At 37.7% G+C, this 17,287-nt stretch overlaps 1 protein-coding gene and 1 long non-coding RNA gene across 4 annotated transcripts in view; both read left to right on the forward strand.

Moving 5' to 3' along the window:
* The window catches only part of LOC147843792 (uncharacterized), a 1,319,745-nt gene that overhangs the window by 496,854 nt on the left and 805,604 nt on the right, over nucleotides 1-17,287 (forward strand). The gene's annotated exons all lie outside the window — the stretch shown is intronic.
* Nucleotides 1-17,287, forward strand: part of ssc4d (scavenger receptor cysteine rich family member with 4 domains) — a 63,517-nt gene that overhangs the window by 5,523 nt on the left and 40,707 nt on the right. For 2 of the 3 annotated variants that reach the window (XM_087253209.1, XM_087253211.1), the window contains exons 2-3: nucleotides 8,089-8,230; nucleotides 16,650-16,682. In XM_087253209.1, the coding sequence (XP_087109335.1) occupies nucleotides 8,113-8,230; nucleotides 16,650-16,682 (151 nt within the window). In that variant the 5' untranslated portion in view covers nucleotides 8,089-8,112. Of the gene's footprint in view, nucleotides 1-8,088; nucleotides 8,231-12,290; nucleotides 12,480-16,649; nucleotides 16,683-17,287 lie in introns of those variants that run through there. The other variant, XM_087253210.1, reaches the window with a different exon arrangement.

Below are 17,287 nucleotides of genomic sequence, written 5' to 3' on the forward strand. Positions count from 1 at the left end.
ATGTTCAACAACCCTAACAGTATTATATGTCTTAACAATAAAAATGAAAAAAAAAAAAATTACTTAGACAAGGATCAAACCCGGTTCAGTGGCGTCCTAACCTAACGTGCTAAACACTCAACCACAACAGCTGTACAGTGAGAGGCGTCTCATCTGAGTTATATTATCATTAACCTGCAGGCTGCATTTTGCTCACGAGGCTGCAAGAAAATAGATAAAGAGCGAAGCTGCGGTAAAATAATGAATAAGAAGGCTGTGGTCAAGTAAATAAATACATTAATTTAAAAATGTGACTGCTGAGAGCAACAGATTCTGGAGCTAGGGACACCGGCCCTCGCGGCCAAAAAACGGAACGGCCCACCGGAAATTCTCCCGGTCCTCCCGATTAGCCAATCCGGGCCTGGCTCAGGGCGATCTCAAACTCCCCCGCAGCTAAGGCCAAGGTGAACTTCCTGAGAGCGAGACGACTAGTAAAAGAGACTTGGGTTTAAGTGGTCTATAATGCAGAGCATATTTAGGCTTTGGGAGAAAACTGAAACCCGAGGGAAGCGTGCCAGCTCCACGCAGAGATACCAGAAGCTCAAGTAAGGAGCCAGAGCCATTGGAATTCCTGCTGGTTGCTGGGCCGCCGAGCCACCTATTTTGGATAAAGGTGGAAGAAGGGGGAGGAGGGGGGTTTCCTTAAGGTGAAGATAGTTGTAAAGGAAAAGGAGGATATATATATATATATATATATATATATATATATATATATATATATATATATATATATATATATATATATATATATATATAAGAACTTGGGACCCTTGATTGGAGGATCGTGATTAGCTAATATGAGCCAGCTGGGTTAATCATGAGTAGGCCCACACGGAATCTGCGGGCGCAGATTTCCGCAGATTTTTCACAGATTTTCCGCAGAATTCCGCAGATTTCTGCAGATTTTTAACCCATCATTAATTCTGTTTATTTATTTGAGTAAATGTGTAAATCTGAATTTATTCAGTTTTTATTAAGTAATTTATTACTTTTTATTTCATATATTAAGGTTTTAGTTATGACACTTCGCTGGATACTCCCAAAATAATTCCACAGAAATCCGCAGATTTTTACCAAAATTCTCCGCAGAAATAGCAAAAAACGTCCGCAGATTCCGTCTGGCCCTACTCATGGAGCGCATACTCCTCTCGAAATTAGTTTAATAAATTAAACTTCATTTAATTGTCATCTGAAGTCTTTAAACTTTGCCAATATCTTTTAAACTACTAAATTTGTCAGCAAGATGTTTTTATGAATGCAACGTATTATTACATTTAAATATGATCTTTTATATATATATATATATATATATATATATATATATATATATATATATATATATATAATTAAATATAAATATATATGTATATTTAATATAATTTTATTTGATGTAGATTATATGTTGATAATAACAATATTAGCAGAAACTACGTAAAACGAAATATAAATCCACACCACCTGACAAAAGTCTTGTCGTGGATCAGAGTTGTAAGAGCACAATTAATAACTTGACTTCAAGTTGATCATTTGGAAAAGTGGCAGAAGGTTGATTTGATCTGTTGAGCTGCATCCCAATCATCACCAATACTGCAGAAGACCTACTGGAACCAGCATGGAGCCACGATTCTCACAGAAATCAGTCAAGTTTGGTAAAGGAGAAATCATGGTTTGGGGTTACATTCAGTATGTGGTATGCGAGAGATCTGCAGAGTGGATGATCAACATCAACAGCCTGAGCTATCAAGATATTTGTGCTGCCCGTTACATTACAAACCACAGGAGAGGGACAATTCTCCAGCAGGCTAGCGATCCTCTCATACTTCAGCCTCCACATCAAAGCTCCTGAAAGCAAAGTGACCGTCTTTGATTGTCCTGGAGCTAATCATTGGCTGAGCCTTTGCTATTCTGGTTATTATTCGATGCATTTTTATGGTTGTCTTGCATTTTCCTCCACGTGTCTCTGGTTTTGCACTCCACTTTAAGGCATTGGAGATCATTTTAGCAGAACAGCTAATCATTTTTTGCACTTTTTTACAAGGTGCCCACGTGGTCTTAAAAAGTCTTATAATGTCCTAAATCTCAAAATCCAAATTTTAGGCCTTAAAAAAAGTCTTAAATTTACTGAAATGTTGTGTTAAAGGTCTTAAATATTTTTTGAACAGGTCTTAATTTTCCATTGTTCATGTATTGCTACCAGTGGCGTAGCGCAAAATGCAGAGGCCCCCTGCAGGGATCACTGGCAGGGCCCCCTGATGATGGGAGGGGGGGACAACGTGGGGAAGCCATCACAAATTAAGGAGAGGGGAAGGGAGGCTGGGTGGAGCGACAACACGGGGAAGCCTTCACAAACTGAGGAGCGATCACAAACTAAGGAGAGGGAAAGGGGGCGGGGTGGAGCGACAACGCGGGGAAGCCTTCACAAGCTAAGGAGCGGGAAAGGAGGGCGGGGTGCAGCGACAGCGCGAAGAAGCTTTCACAAACTAAGGAGCGATCACAAACCGAAAGCGGTGAGAGCGTCAAAGTAGCCAGAAGTCATTCATTTTCAATGAGAACCGGCGGCGAGAAACAGCGCAGCGCGTCTTCTCCAGTGTGAGTGTAGAGAAAAGTTGAAATCAAGTCAACTTTAAGGTATGAGCTATGATATGACGCGGTTCGGCGGCAACCAATCAGAATGAAGTAGTCCACCGCTTGAGAGGAGTTCAGAGAACACAGACCTGTGAACTTTGATTCCGACCACAGTTGTTCCCAAGAGTTTGATTATTGCGGTTGCCGGATTTTCAATTATTGAAAATCTTGACGACGTAGGGCCCCCTAATCACGCGGGGCCCCCCCGCGGTGCGTACCCTGCAGGCCCGTCCGCTACGCCACTAATTGCTACCCAATCTGGCCATCACACATACACCCATGTGAACTCTTGAAATATTAGTTTAATAATTCACAGGATTGCTAAATCCTAGAAACAGAAATGTTTGTCCAAAACAGTTTTGAGTTTGTAGAGCCAACACAGACACTGCTATTTTTTTTTTAAACACCCCTTTCAACTAATTGCCCAATAGGGTATATGCCGAGGCAGCCGAGCTAGTGTTTTTCCCATACTGATAAACCTCCGGTGACCTGTTACTGTGAATTTTTTTCCAATTTATACTGTTCCTTTTACAGCATCGATGTTGTAATGTCAATAAAACACATTCAGTTAAATAAACTTTGGCATTCATTTAGTTAGCGTAAACTGAGACAAAAAAAGCTGTTTACTCGCACGCGCCCGTCAGAATCGGCAGGATAGCACAGAAGCTCCATTGAATATACCTGGGTAAAATAAAGGCTCATATTATAAAGACATGGTGGGAAAAAAATGTAATTTAATGCAGTGCTTCTTCTACAATCTGAGACCCACTTTACATTGGATATCACTCAGCCAGCGGAGATCGCTAATTTTTAAAGAAAACTGACCTTAAATGCGCAGGTTTTTGCATTGGCATACAGTTGACGGGTAGCGCTAAACCCAATTTAATGGCAAATTAAAAGTCCTGTTAGCATGCTTCGGCATATACCCTATTGCACAGCCTCAAGAGTGTGCATATCATGAATGCTGGGTCTTGTTTGTTTCTGAGAATCCACTGCACCTACTGGTAACTTGTTTACCATGCATCAATAAAAAAAATATACTAAGAACCTGGATTATTCTGGTTAGCCAAAATGTACTGCTATTATTTTAAACTATTTTGGTTTAATATTAATGTCCTGTTTGTGGCACATTAATATATGTGAGGGGGCAAACTTTTCAAGATGGGTGGTGACCATGCTGGCCATTTTGAAGTCGGCCATCCTGGATCCAACTTTTGTTTTTATCAATAGGAAGAGGGTCATTTGACACATCAAACCTATTGAGAATTTCACAAGAAAAGCAAAGGTGTGCTTGGTTTACTTTATTCTTTCATGAGTTATTTACAAGTTTATGACCACTTATGAAATGTGTTCAATGTGCTGCCCATTGTGTTGGATTGTCAATGCAGCCCTCTTCTCCCACTCTTCACACACTGACAGCAACACCACAGGAGAAATGCCAGCACATGCTTCCAGTATCCGTAGTTTCAGGTGCTGCACATCTTGTTTCTTCACACCGCAGACAATGAAGATATTCTTCATCAACAGAAACCTCAAGGCCACTGGATATTTGACATTGCTCCATGATGATGTGTTTTCCTCTTTATGCACTGAAGCTGGCACGTTCCCTGAGTTTTTCCAGCAAGATGGTGCACCACCACATTATGGGTGTCAGGTTGGAGCATTCCTAGATGAACAGTTTCCTGAAAAGTAGATTGCTCATCGTGGGCCAGTTGAATGGCCCCAAGGTCTCCCGATCTGACCCCCTCAGACTTTTATCTTTGGGGTCATCTGAAGGCAACTGTCTATGGTGTGAAAACACAATATGTACAGCACATATAACTACGGATATAATAAAGTAACATTAAAACCAAGCACACCATTGTTTTTCTTGTGAAATTCCAAATCAGTTTGATGTGTCACATGACCCTATTACTATTGAAAAAAAAAAAAAAGTTGGATCCAAGATGGCCGACTTCAAAATGGCCACCATGGTCACCACTTATATTAAAAAGTTTGCCCCCTCACATATACTAATGTGCCACAAACAGAACGTTAATTTCTCCAACTATTCCCATTTAATTAGGGTATATATATATATATATATATATATATATATATATATATATATATATATATATATATATGTGTGTATGTATGTATGTATGTATGTATGTATGTATGTATATATATATATATATATATATATATATATATATATATATATATATATATATATATATACACATATATACAGCCTGGTAGATGTCAGTTCATGCATTTATTAGGAATTGAGCCTTTTTGTAGTGCTAGCACCATGATCTGTTGTTTAAGCTATATCTATTGATGCCATGCACTATTAGCTTGCGTGTGTGTGTGTGAGAAAGAGAGAGCGAGTCATTGTGTTTATGTTTGCACATGGTGGTCCGGAGAAATGGGTCAACTTTACACCAGGCTCCAAAACTGGCAACTGCAAATCAATCTGACATCATCCAGAAATATCGTTCACGTGCAGAAATACACCCCTCATTAACCTGTAATCAATTTAGACTGAATCTCTGGAGCTCATTAACCGCTGGCACATGCATCGATCTGCTCTCGTATCAATACATGTCTGACCTGCAGGCTGAACATTTGTTGTTGTTGATGCTGTTGAAGTTGTGTGTGTTTTATAACATACCGTACCATGAGGGCGAAACCATCCAATCGCTGATAAGCAGATTCAGTAGTAGCCTAGTTACTGTAACAAGCAGTCAGACAACTAAAGAGGAAATATAAGCAGATATCTGGTGATGAACAGTTCTGTATTGTGTGCGTTTTCTGTTTATTTGTGGTTGTTAATTGCATGATGGGATGTTGATCTCTGCTCTGTCCACTTTTAATGGTGAAAATTCAACTCTACGGTTTAACAAAGTGACTTTTATTGACATTCTAGTGGTTTTAAATAATACAACGCATAACAAATAAGTCTTTAAATAACAGAAAATGTGCTGGCAATTTATTACAAAGGTTTTGTAGTGTAATATACAACACCAACCTAGAAAATATATTATTAATATTATAACCTTTATTGTACCAGGATAGACACATTGAGATTAAAAATCTCTTTTACAAGAGCGTCCTGCATGGCCAAGATTAGGCAGTACACAAGTCACATGAGTCCAACAGAAAACAAACAAAAAAACAGTTTAAAGTTAACATGAATCACACTGACAACTATTCAAAACATCTACAAACCTGTGTATTAACTTCTAAAACTTTTATAGTCTTTTTAAAAGCATGTAGTGAAATCAAGTCTTCGAACTGCAACTGTGTTTGCAGATTATTCCAAGCAAAAGGTGCTGCGTACTTAAAAGCCTTTTTTCCCCATCTCAGTCCGCACTTTAGAGACAGAGAGTAAATAAATATCCTGTGACCGAAGACCATAGTTAAGAACAGGCTACAAATGTAATTCTGGAGATATGATGGGAGTAATCCCAGTATAGATTTGTAAACAAGAATATGAAAATTGCTTGAGCCACTTTCACACATACAGACCTTTCCGGAAAATTGCCGGCAATTTTCCGGAAAGGTTGTATGTGTGAACAGGTCCTTTTTGAAAATGCCGGTAAATTCGTTCTGGCTATTTTCCGGAAAGAGAAGTTGTAACATTACCGGTAATTTGCCGGAATGCTGCGCTGTGTGAACGCAGAAGGAAGATTCCCGTAATAAGCGCGTGCACGTCTAGAACATGCTGACGTGAGACGTCTGCTTTAGCCAATCACAACAGTCAGACGCATTCACGTCCGCGCGGTTTGTGAGAATAAAAGCCTTTGAATATTTTTCCTGACACATTTAGCTGCTAGAAGTTAGTCAGATCACGTTTATATGTTCTTCTTAATGCCAACTGTGTAAATAATCATCGATGAGATGCTTATGATAAGCCGTTGTTTGTTTACCTTCAAGCTTTGCGTGTGCCTATGAAACAGCCTGTGAGCGCCAGCACACACACACATATCATGAACATCTCGAAATGCGAAAGTGATCCTCCATATGTTTTCATCAAAGTTGTTCACAATATTGATCATCCACAGAGTTTGTAATTTAGTCAAATGTTTGCAAATACAAGCGCAGCCGTTTAAAGATCATTTGTGGTGAATGATGTCAGAATTTACCAGTATTTTGGAATGGATGTGTGAATGCTCTTTTCCGGAAAAATTCCGTAACGTCCTCGCCTGTGTGAACAGCGCTTTTTTCAATATACCGGTAAAGTCTTTCCGGAAATTTTCCAGATATTTACCGGTATCACTGTGTGAAAGGGGCTAATGATGAGTAAGGGACTAAAATTAGTTATAAATCTTAGTGCGCCATGGTAAACAGTATCCAATGCATTCAGACATTGAGACGAAGCATGCATATAGATTACATCATCGTAGTCCAATGTCGACATGAATGTTGCCTCAACCAGCTTCTTATTAGCACCAAAAGAAAGGCAGTTCTTAATTCTAAAATAGAAGCCTGAAATCGCTTTTAATTGTCACCAATTGCTGAATGTGAGTACTAAAAGAAAGTGTATCATCAATTAAAATTCCAAGATATTTGTACTGGGACACCAATTCAATCTCTGCACCATGAGTAGCAGTAACAGGACCTAGTTTTTGCTTGGCTTGTTTTGAATTTGAAAATAACATAAGTTTAGTTTTATTGGCATTTAAAACCAATTTTAACTCAGCTAGATTTTGTACTACACTGAAAAAAAATATTCAAAGATGATTCATTGGATTAACTAAATTTTTTTATTTTAAGTGGCTGTAAACAATTTATTTGGGCTGAATTTAAACAAACAAATTAGGTTGAACATTATTAAACTTAATTTGTTTGTTTAAATTCAACACAAATAAATTGTTTGCAACAGTTCTGCATGCAACACTTTTTTCAGTGTAGTACATCGAAAGCAATCTGCAATTGAGAAAGGGCCAGATTAGGTGTAGATGCAGCCGTGTATATAACTGTATCATCCGCATAATAATGAAAATTGGCATTTTTGATATTTTGATCAATATTATTTATATATCTAGTAAAAAGAAGTGGCCCAATACTGAACCCTGTGGAACACCCTTAGTTACACTCAAAGTACTAGAAACAAGGCCATCCACTTGCACACATTGATTTCGATTTCACTTTATCACCTTAAACTATTAAAAATGGCATTAAAAGTCACTTTTTCAAAGTTTAAAGTTGTTGGAAGAAATATCAAGCTCCCATAATGCAACTCAAAAGCATAAATAAACAGGACAAATGAAAACCATGAATCACAAAATATGTAAAACTGCCAATTTATGGATATATTGTAGTATAATGAGCAGTCAGACAACTGTAGCAGAGTATAAACAGCAGACTGAATGCCAAAAAGAGAGTGTTTGCATGCTGATTACGACTTACTGAAGGTGTTTTTCTGTGCTGTAGGCATTCAGGTGTGTTTCTTCTGCCATGAAAGCTCAGCGTGTGTCAGACGCTTTGCGCAGATGCTGGAAATCTGCTACCTGGATCCTCACCTGCCTGCTGGCATCACTGTTCCTCATCGCCATCAACAATATTCTGCCATCCGGTGAGTGAGCATGTATGCAGCTTTCTAGATATACTGTAGGAAAAATGCTGAGCTCCACATGGGCAATTTCGTAGGCGCAACATGAAGGAATTAAATGGTTAAATAATGATGTGATGTGAAGCAGGTGATGTCAACAGGTGATTGTAATTATGATTTGGTACAAAAGCAGCACTCAAGAAAGGTCTAGTCCAGAGGTGCCCAAACTAGGGCCAAATTTGGCCCGTGGTAAGCTTTGATTTGGTTTTTGTCAATTCAAATTTAATGTAACCTTTTGTTTGTTTGTGTTATTGTTAAAAGCTGACTGAAATTAAACGTATGAATTAAATGAAGTTTCACAAACTAATTTCAAGAGGAGTCCTACGAGACAACTACGAGTCCTCTCAGGGAGTGATTCGTTCATCCGCGCGTGCGCACATTTGTGCAGGTGATATCGTTCATTTCAAGTCTTTTGAGTTGTTCATTGCGGAAAGGCAGAAGACAGAAAGTTTAGAGCCCAATAAAGAATTGATCCGTTCATCTCTCGAGTCCTCTATCGAGTCTGAGTCATTCGTTTCTCACGGGCCAATCATATGTGTTTAGTGCCGGAAAAAGAATTGATCTGTTCATCTCTCGAGTCCTCTATCGAGTCTGAGTCATTTGTTTCTCACGGGCCAATCATATGTGTTTAGTGCCGGAAAACAGGCCCGGATTGGCTAATCGGGAGGACCGGGAGAATTCCAGGTGGGCCGGTCCGTTTTTTGGCCGCGAGGGCCGGTGTCCCTAGCTTCAGAATCTGTTGCTCTCAGCAGTCACACTTTTTAAATTAATTTATTTATTTGACCAGTCTTCTTATTCATTATTTTACCGCAGCTCTTATTGGTAAATTATTGGTATTTAACTACAACTGCTGTGGTCCAGTGGTTAGCACGTTAAATTTCGACGCTGGCGATCGGGGTTTGATTCTCATCTGAGTATGTATTTTTTTTTTTTTCTCATTTTTATTGTTAAGACATATAATACTGTTAGAGTTGTTGAACATTTGAAGTTCTAAAGCAGCTGTTTTCTTAAAAAAGACGTGACATTGTTATTATAAACTGAAATGGAAATGTCCTTATTTTAATATAGTCAGTCGTAAACTGAGGTGGGCCGGTCTGAGGCTTGAAACTCCAGGGCTGAAAAGCAGTCCCACTCCGGCCCTGCCGGAAAAAGAATTGATCTGTTCATCTCTCGAGTCCTCTATCGAGTCTGAGTCATTCGTTTCTCACGGGCCTATAAATGCTAAGCATATCTAAGTGGGAACTCTTGAAACTCAAACAGTAAACAGTGAGTGAATGATAACAGAATGATGAGTTTTAGGTGAACTATCTCTTTAAATAAATAAGAGTGGACCCAATACTCTAAACATCTAATCACAAGTCCTTCAATGCTCACTAATGACCAAACTTTCAACCTTTCAGTCACCAAACCATACATTTTAACTAGTACACCACTATAATATACAGTATTAAGTAACCATCTTTAACTGTCTCCTTTATACGCAATAATAATCAAAATCAAAGACTACAGCCTGCGGGTTTAATGGATACCTGTGGAACAAAGCAGTCTGTTTTCATTTCCTATTGTCCTGTGAGGATGTAAAGCCTGCAGCGGGAGATTCCCTTTACACATAAAACCTTTGAAAAGACAGATGAACTAAAGGTCTAATGAGGACATGGACACTTGAGAGTCTGTGTATGTGTGTCAGAGTATTATAGACAGCTCCTCTACTGTAAATAACACAACTGAGAGATCCGTGACATCCTACAAATGACCGTCAGTGACGCATACACACAACAAAGAGCTCAGATAATGTTTGTGCATGGCTTCCAACAAATTACGCCATGTGACTGTAACATACAGTAGATACACTGAATAAAGGGAAACTACACTCAAAAACACGGCTCATGCTACTTTATTAAAATAGTTTTTTGAAAACAATTCAATTGTTTGATGGTGTCTCCCCTTAAAAACCATTACATTAACTTAATCGATTGAGGAAATTGTGTGTAACCCAGCATTATTTACAGTGTATTGTCTTTCATTCAGGGAGGCCAGAAGTACTGTCACCTCACAGCAAAAAAGTTGCTGTTCAAGTCCCGGCTGGGTCAGTTGGTGTTTCTGTGTGGAGTTTGCATGTTCTCCCAGTGTTGGTGTTACCAGCCTCAGACAGTGAAGTATGAGAGCCAGTAACTGTGAGAAAGATGCAAGACACACAGATTAGGATCTGCTGCGTTCTGGCGCTTTCTTTAATAGCTTTTTTCCTTTTTTTCAACATAAATAGCAAGTGCAAAACCTTTTGTCAATAACTATTAACAGTATTCCTTCACAGGTTATTCTTTCTGGACATTTCACATAACAGTATTACAATTATTCATCCATGAAGTCAATAAACATAATACCTTAACATTTTCTCTTTATACATTTTAAAGCAGCAATAAACATCTGCGTACAATTCAACACCTTTTGTGTCTTACCACCACCATATGCCTTCATCATTACACATAAATTTATCTTAATGATACACATATATTTTAGACATGGTGAGGTGTTGTACAAAGAAAAATCAGCATCACTAGAGTACAACAACATCATAAATTTGATTAAATATACAATTTATCAAAATCAACAGTCTTCGTTTATATATCTATGTGTTTAACCCTTTTAGACTACCACCATTTTGTGTTTTCTCTTTTACCCCTTTAACTGCAGTGAGTAACATCAGTATAGCACAATATCCAGTTTAACCTGACAAATCTATCCAGATTATACAGAAAATACAGTAAAAGTTATTTAACATCTTTCATTAACACATTATGTTTCTAAAGTATGATGCATTGTAAACTATTATTCAACTTGTAATTACATAAACTGAATTGCACATAAAGTACTCATTTTTAGAACTCAACAATCCCCTTAACTGCACAACCATCATGTATGATGTTTATGAACCTCTTAGATTTCAATATAAATGAGTATTGGGTTATAAAACCGATTTTACATACCTGTAAGAAAGATGCAAGACACACAGATTAGGATCTGCAGCGTTCTGGCGCTTTCTTTAATAGCTTTGCCCTTTGACCAGAACATAACTTCCTCATTGCGCTAGTGTAATGCGCCCTCTACAGGCATCTCAACACACTTCAGTTTATGTAACGGAACACAAGTATTATTGAGGTCTTTTTAAATATAAAACTATAAGAAAGATTTTAAAAAAATAATTTGGGGTGCACTATTTTTGCTTGAACTTTTATATTTTACAGTTACATTTACAGTCTATCACATTGGCGTGGGTTTCCTCTGTGTGCTCCGGTTTCCCCTACAGTCCAAACACATGGTTAACTGAATAAGCTAAATTGGCTGTAGTGTATGAGTGTGTGTTTGTGTGAGAAAGAGTGTGTATGGGTGTTTCCCAGTGCTGGTTTGCAGCTGGAAGGGCATCCACTGCGTAAAAGCTATGCTGTATAAGTTGGCGGTTCATTCCGCTGTGGCGACCCCTTATAAATAAAGGCACTAAGCCGAAGGAAAATGAATAAATGAATCAGCAGAATTCTTGGGGGATTTTTTGTGGGGACAACTTAATGTTAACTTCATTGATTTGTGTTGGAACAACATGATGATATTGTATGGAAGCCTGCAGTTTATTTATAGTGTAGTTACATCACCATCTTCCATTTCATGTACAGTGGTGTAAAGTGCTTAAGTAAATGTACTTCGTTACTTTACTTAAGTATGTTTTTGGCTACTTTGTACTTGTGCTGAGTATTAAAACTATAAGCAACTTTTACTCTCTACTTGACTACATTTTTGATTGAATATATGTCGTCTTTACTCCACTACATTTGAACGGACGCTTACCGTTACTCGTTACATTGTGACAAGTCGTTATCTTTATCTACCATGGCATTTGTTGGGCGGACGAGGCGATATCGCCATCTGCAGGGTGCTGAAGGTACTGTATGCTATTTATGAGCGCTAAATCTCGTGAATTAGCAGCTTGCCTAATACCAGGTGTTTAATTAGCAACATGGCTGCAGCCACTGATGACGCCGAAGCCGGCACATCAAGCTGTACCAGCACTGATGACCATCCATGGCCTTATCTGAAAGAAAAGTTTTCATTTGCCGATATACAGAAAGGTTCTTACAGGATGCAGTGTCTACTTTGTTTGCCACGAACCACGAAAATAAGTGCTTATAAGAATGTATTATCAAATTTGAGAAAACACATTGAGGTAAGAGTCTATTTACCGTTAAATTAATGTGAATTTAGTCACATTATGTCTGACTTTACAATGGTTTTGTAAGCGTTATGTTACCAAAAGTTAATATAGTTACTGATAAGGCAAAAACCACTACGACATGATATGAATAGGTTTTAGCTTAATTTTTTTTTTTTGTGCAACGTGAATAAATGTATCACTGAAATTATACATTTTGCATCAGGTGCATTAAGCTGTGAGTTTGTGATATATTTTTCATTGAATTTATATGTAGTTTACCAAGTTGAAAAATAACACTGATCCTCTTTGTTTAATTTTAATACAGAGAAAACATCCAAATCAATTAAAAAAATACTCAGATTAAAACTTTGAGAGGTGAATCACATGAAAGTCAGCTTTAAATTGTTTTACTACGTTTAACTACTTTTTGTTTAATTGTGCCTTTTTTGAACATTTGAGTTTGAGACTTTAATTATATTATAATTTTTTTTGTTTATCTATTTTGTTCTGCCATTTTGAAACATTGAGGTGTTAAATTTAATGTCTATATTAGGAAATAAAACCTTTCTTGGTGTTCTTTGAGCCTAAATTCACTATGAGTAAAATACTTAAGTACTTTTAAAATCGAATACTTTAATACTTTTACTCAAGTCTTATTAGAATTGGTGACTTGTAACTTGTAATGGAGTAATTTTTACTGTAAGGTATCTGTACTTTTACTCAAGTATGGTTTTTAGGTAGTATTTACACGTCTGCTCATGTAATCAGTCAATCAGTGTTTAAACCAGTAATATTGCTTGTAAACAATGTCAAGTATCGCATTTACATGTACCTCAAACAATTCATTCAGTGCTCTCTATGTCACTATAAGACATAATTTTTAAATATATTTATTTAACCCATTTATTCATTAAAGAGCCCCTATTATGCATTATAAAAGGTCATATTTTGGTTTTGGGGCTCTCCAACAACAGGCTGATATGCATGCAAGGTTAAAAAAAACATTTTCATTGTCTTATAATATGCATTTGATTTTAGCCAATTATCCCAACAAATTCTTCAATGATTCATTAGTTCCAAAACCCCTCTTTAGTGAAATGCTAATCTAATTTAGGCCCCGTTTACACTGGTGCGTTTTAGTTTTAAAACGGCATTTTAGATCAAAAACGATCCGCGTCCACACTAGCGTTTCAACTAGCGTTTCTGAACATATGTCCATCCACACTACGCCACCAAAAACATATATCACGTGACCATTGGCGCACTCTGGGCATGCGTGTTCTAGTATAAACAGAAAGCACGTGTCACACTTGTCATTTGGTTATTGTTAGTCAACAAACGCCGGTTGAACAATGAACGCGATGGCAAAGAAAGCAAGAGAGGTATTTTTGTGGACAGACGACGAGGTCGAGTTGTTACTAAACGTAACAAATAAATAAATGCACAATGCTGCCTAAAACAGACAACAGTGCAAACAACGCTCCCATTTCTGTGCCCATGTTGTTGTTTACAGTGAAGGCTGGTCTGCTGTCTTCCGGTAGCGTTAAAGCCATGTGTTATAGTCATGTGATAGGGGCTTGACGAATAAGGGAAGGATACGCAATGACACAAAAACCCTAATCAGCTAGCAAATCTCAGCAGCCCCGCCTCCGTTTTCATATGTCTCTGTTTTCCCTCATCCACACTGAGACGGAGCAGCAGCGTTTTAGAATGAAAACAGCCTCTCCATCGTTTCCAAAACGCTCCGTTTTCGGCGCTCGAAAACTCCGTGTAATGTGGACGAATGGCGTTACCGTAGCAAAACTTATGCGTTTTCAAACTAAAAAGCATTAGTGTAAACAGGGCCTTAGAGGCGATCATGCTACCCACTGCGCCACCGTGAGGCCTATTTTACATTTTCTTAATTCTGATTGATTTACGAGCTGTTTTCTTTATCGGGACCAAAAAAACATCCTCACAAGGTCATAAATCACTGGTATTGCTATACTTGGGACATCCGCACTAAAACATTGTGGCTGCTTAAACTTGTTTTTGAATCAAAGGAACTTTTATAGTCATTAAAGCAGTCACGTTGACTAAAAGATTAAACAGCCCCTATTATGCATTATAAAGGGTCACATTTTGGTTTTAGGCGTCTCTAACATATGGGGCTGATATGCATGCATGGTCAAAAACTGTCTTATAATCTGCATTTATTTTTACCTAATTATCCCAACGACTCTTATATGATTGATTCAGCGATCCCAAACTCCTCTTTAGAATGATGCTAACCTGCGCTGATTGGTCCGATGACCCAGTCTATTGCAATTGGTCAACTGGGTTCAGCGCAAGACAGAGAGAAACACCCAGCAAGGCTTATCAACACTGTTGTGAGTGCATGCACAGTATATGTGTGAGCCCAATGCAGGAGTGCATTAAAGCAATGCAGTTAAACAGCACCTACTCTTTAACTTTAAGTAATAACAACGACACACATTCATTATTAATCCACACAATGGCGAAAGCTGAACTATTTTGGAACTTAAGCACAGCACGTGTAAGAACAGCTGATGGTGGCCTAAGGACAAGTGGCAAATGATTGCGAGCTCACAAAGGCATTTAAATTCATAAAGAAAGTGACTCTTGGCTTTAGGCACGATATGTGAATATAAAGAGTTAACCAGATACACAACAAGCGGTGCAAAGTGATTACAAGTGACAAAACACAATTAAATACATCATTTGCTTGATAGAGAAAACAAAAAGGGCAGCTATTTTAACCACACTTACTTACACTTGTGAAATGGAGGAAGAAACTGATCCATGAACTCCATGTACTGATAAAGCTCCTGTCAAGCTCTGACAAAGTCCTATACATCAATGATCCTTCCTTTAACAAACGGCTGACGAATCCCGTGTTGCAGAGTAGATTATTGCATTAATCACCAGAACATTCATTCATTAATGTTCAGTCATGATCAGTCCCACACACACACACGCTCTCTGCTAGCGTTTAAAGGGGAAGGCGCGTTTACGTTTTACTAGATCCAGCGCTTCATATATGGTATTGTTTCGGGTCAATACAAACAGGCAAAAGATCCGGACGAACAACGAATTATTCAAACCAGGGGTGTCCTGGAGAGTTTAGCTCCAACCCTAATCAAACACACCTGAACCAGGTAATTAAGCTCTTACTACACTGAAAAAAATATTAGCTGCGTCCCAAATTGCATACTTATGCACTATTCTACGCCATTTTGTAGTATAAATAGTGTAACTAGTGCGTTTACACTGAAAACTCTAAAAATAATAAGTGCGCTTTAATTTCCCGGATGATGCACTCATTTAGCCGCTAAAATGAAGTGTGTAATGATGGACACTTCACGCACTCAACAACCACAGGTTTGCTTATGTGTAGCACCTCCCGATGGTGAATGCTGCAATACTCACGGCAGGTATTATGTGATAATTTGGTCGTTTATTTCACTGATTTGGCAACCGTCAAACATCATCAGAGAAACGGTTTGAATTTCCGCTTAGTAAAAAAACATTAGTGTTCCAATTGGGACACCACTACATACAAATATTATCCTGTTGAGTGTGTAAGTGCATAAGTACATAGTGCATAGTGTATAGTGTGCCATTTGGGATTCAGTTGATGTCTGAAAAACTGTTGTAAACTACTTATTTATGTTGAATTTAAACAAACAAATTAAATTTAATAAAATTCAACTCAATTTGTTTGTTTAAATTCAGCCCAAATAAATTGTTTACAGCCACTTAACGTAAAAAAAAATCCAAGGAGTAAATCCAAATCATCTCTGAATAATTTTTTTCAGTGTAGATATACTAGAAACTTTGTTACAGGTGTGTTGAAGCAAGTTGGAGCTAAACTCAGCAGGACACCAACCCTCCAGGACGAGTTTAGACATCTTTGATTTAATCAAATCTGACTCAAAAAATGTTATATTTTTAAACAAGGTTCACTTTCAGATTGACTTAGGGCTGGGTTATCCATAATAGGGGCTCTTTAATGTCTTCATTATTTAATGTCTTAATTGTTTAATGCAAGTGTTTAAAAAATTGCAAATGAAGGAGGTTATGTGTAAATGTATAAATTCTTCAACAACAAAAAAAAAAAATGTGCAATTTCCATGCTTGATGATGCTTTGTTTAATAGTTTTTCATCTTTTCTGTGTGCAGGAGATCACAAGCTGAAACGAAGATCAGTCCCCAGTAAGTATCCTTATAAAATAAACCTTTTTTGCATTTAAAAATAATATATAAACCACTTGCACCCTGAAGTAATGATGTCATCTAACCTCATGCAATTGAAGACAATCTAAAAGTTGCTGCAACATTGTAGCAACATTTTAAACAATTTAGAACAGTATGACCGTTTGAAGTTTAAAAATTTGAATTTAAATGTAACATTCTATTTTTTAAATTAAATACAGCTTTATTATTTATATGAAGACTAAAGTTCAGGAGCCCTATCATACACCCAGTGCAATAAGACGAAAGACGCGTTTGTCGTGATTTGTTGCTATTTTCAGACCAGCGCAACTTTAATTTTCACGTTTTGCTTCAGGTTGTTTAAATAGCAAATCTATTTGCGCCACTTTATGGACTCATGGGTGTGCTGGTCTATACAGGAGGTGTGTTAAGGTGCATTGCTGGTGCGTTGCTATTTTGAGTAACTGACATAGACCAGTCCAGCAGAGCATGTTAGTTAGGTTCCAAATGCTTACACATTGCTTAATACACACAGGATGAAGAACATAAGAACAGGAAATGGGGCATAACCTATTTATATGACCTTTTATAAAGCATAATAAAGG

Source organism: Danio rerio, chromosome 5 (genome assembly GCF_052040795.2).
Source record: "Danio rerio strain M-AB ecotype USA chromosome 5, GRCz13ab, whole genome shotgun sequence".
Lineage (NCBI taxonomy): Eukaryota > Metazoa > Chordata > Actinopteri > Cypriniformes > Danionidae > Danio > Danio rerio.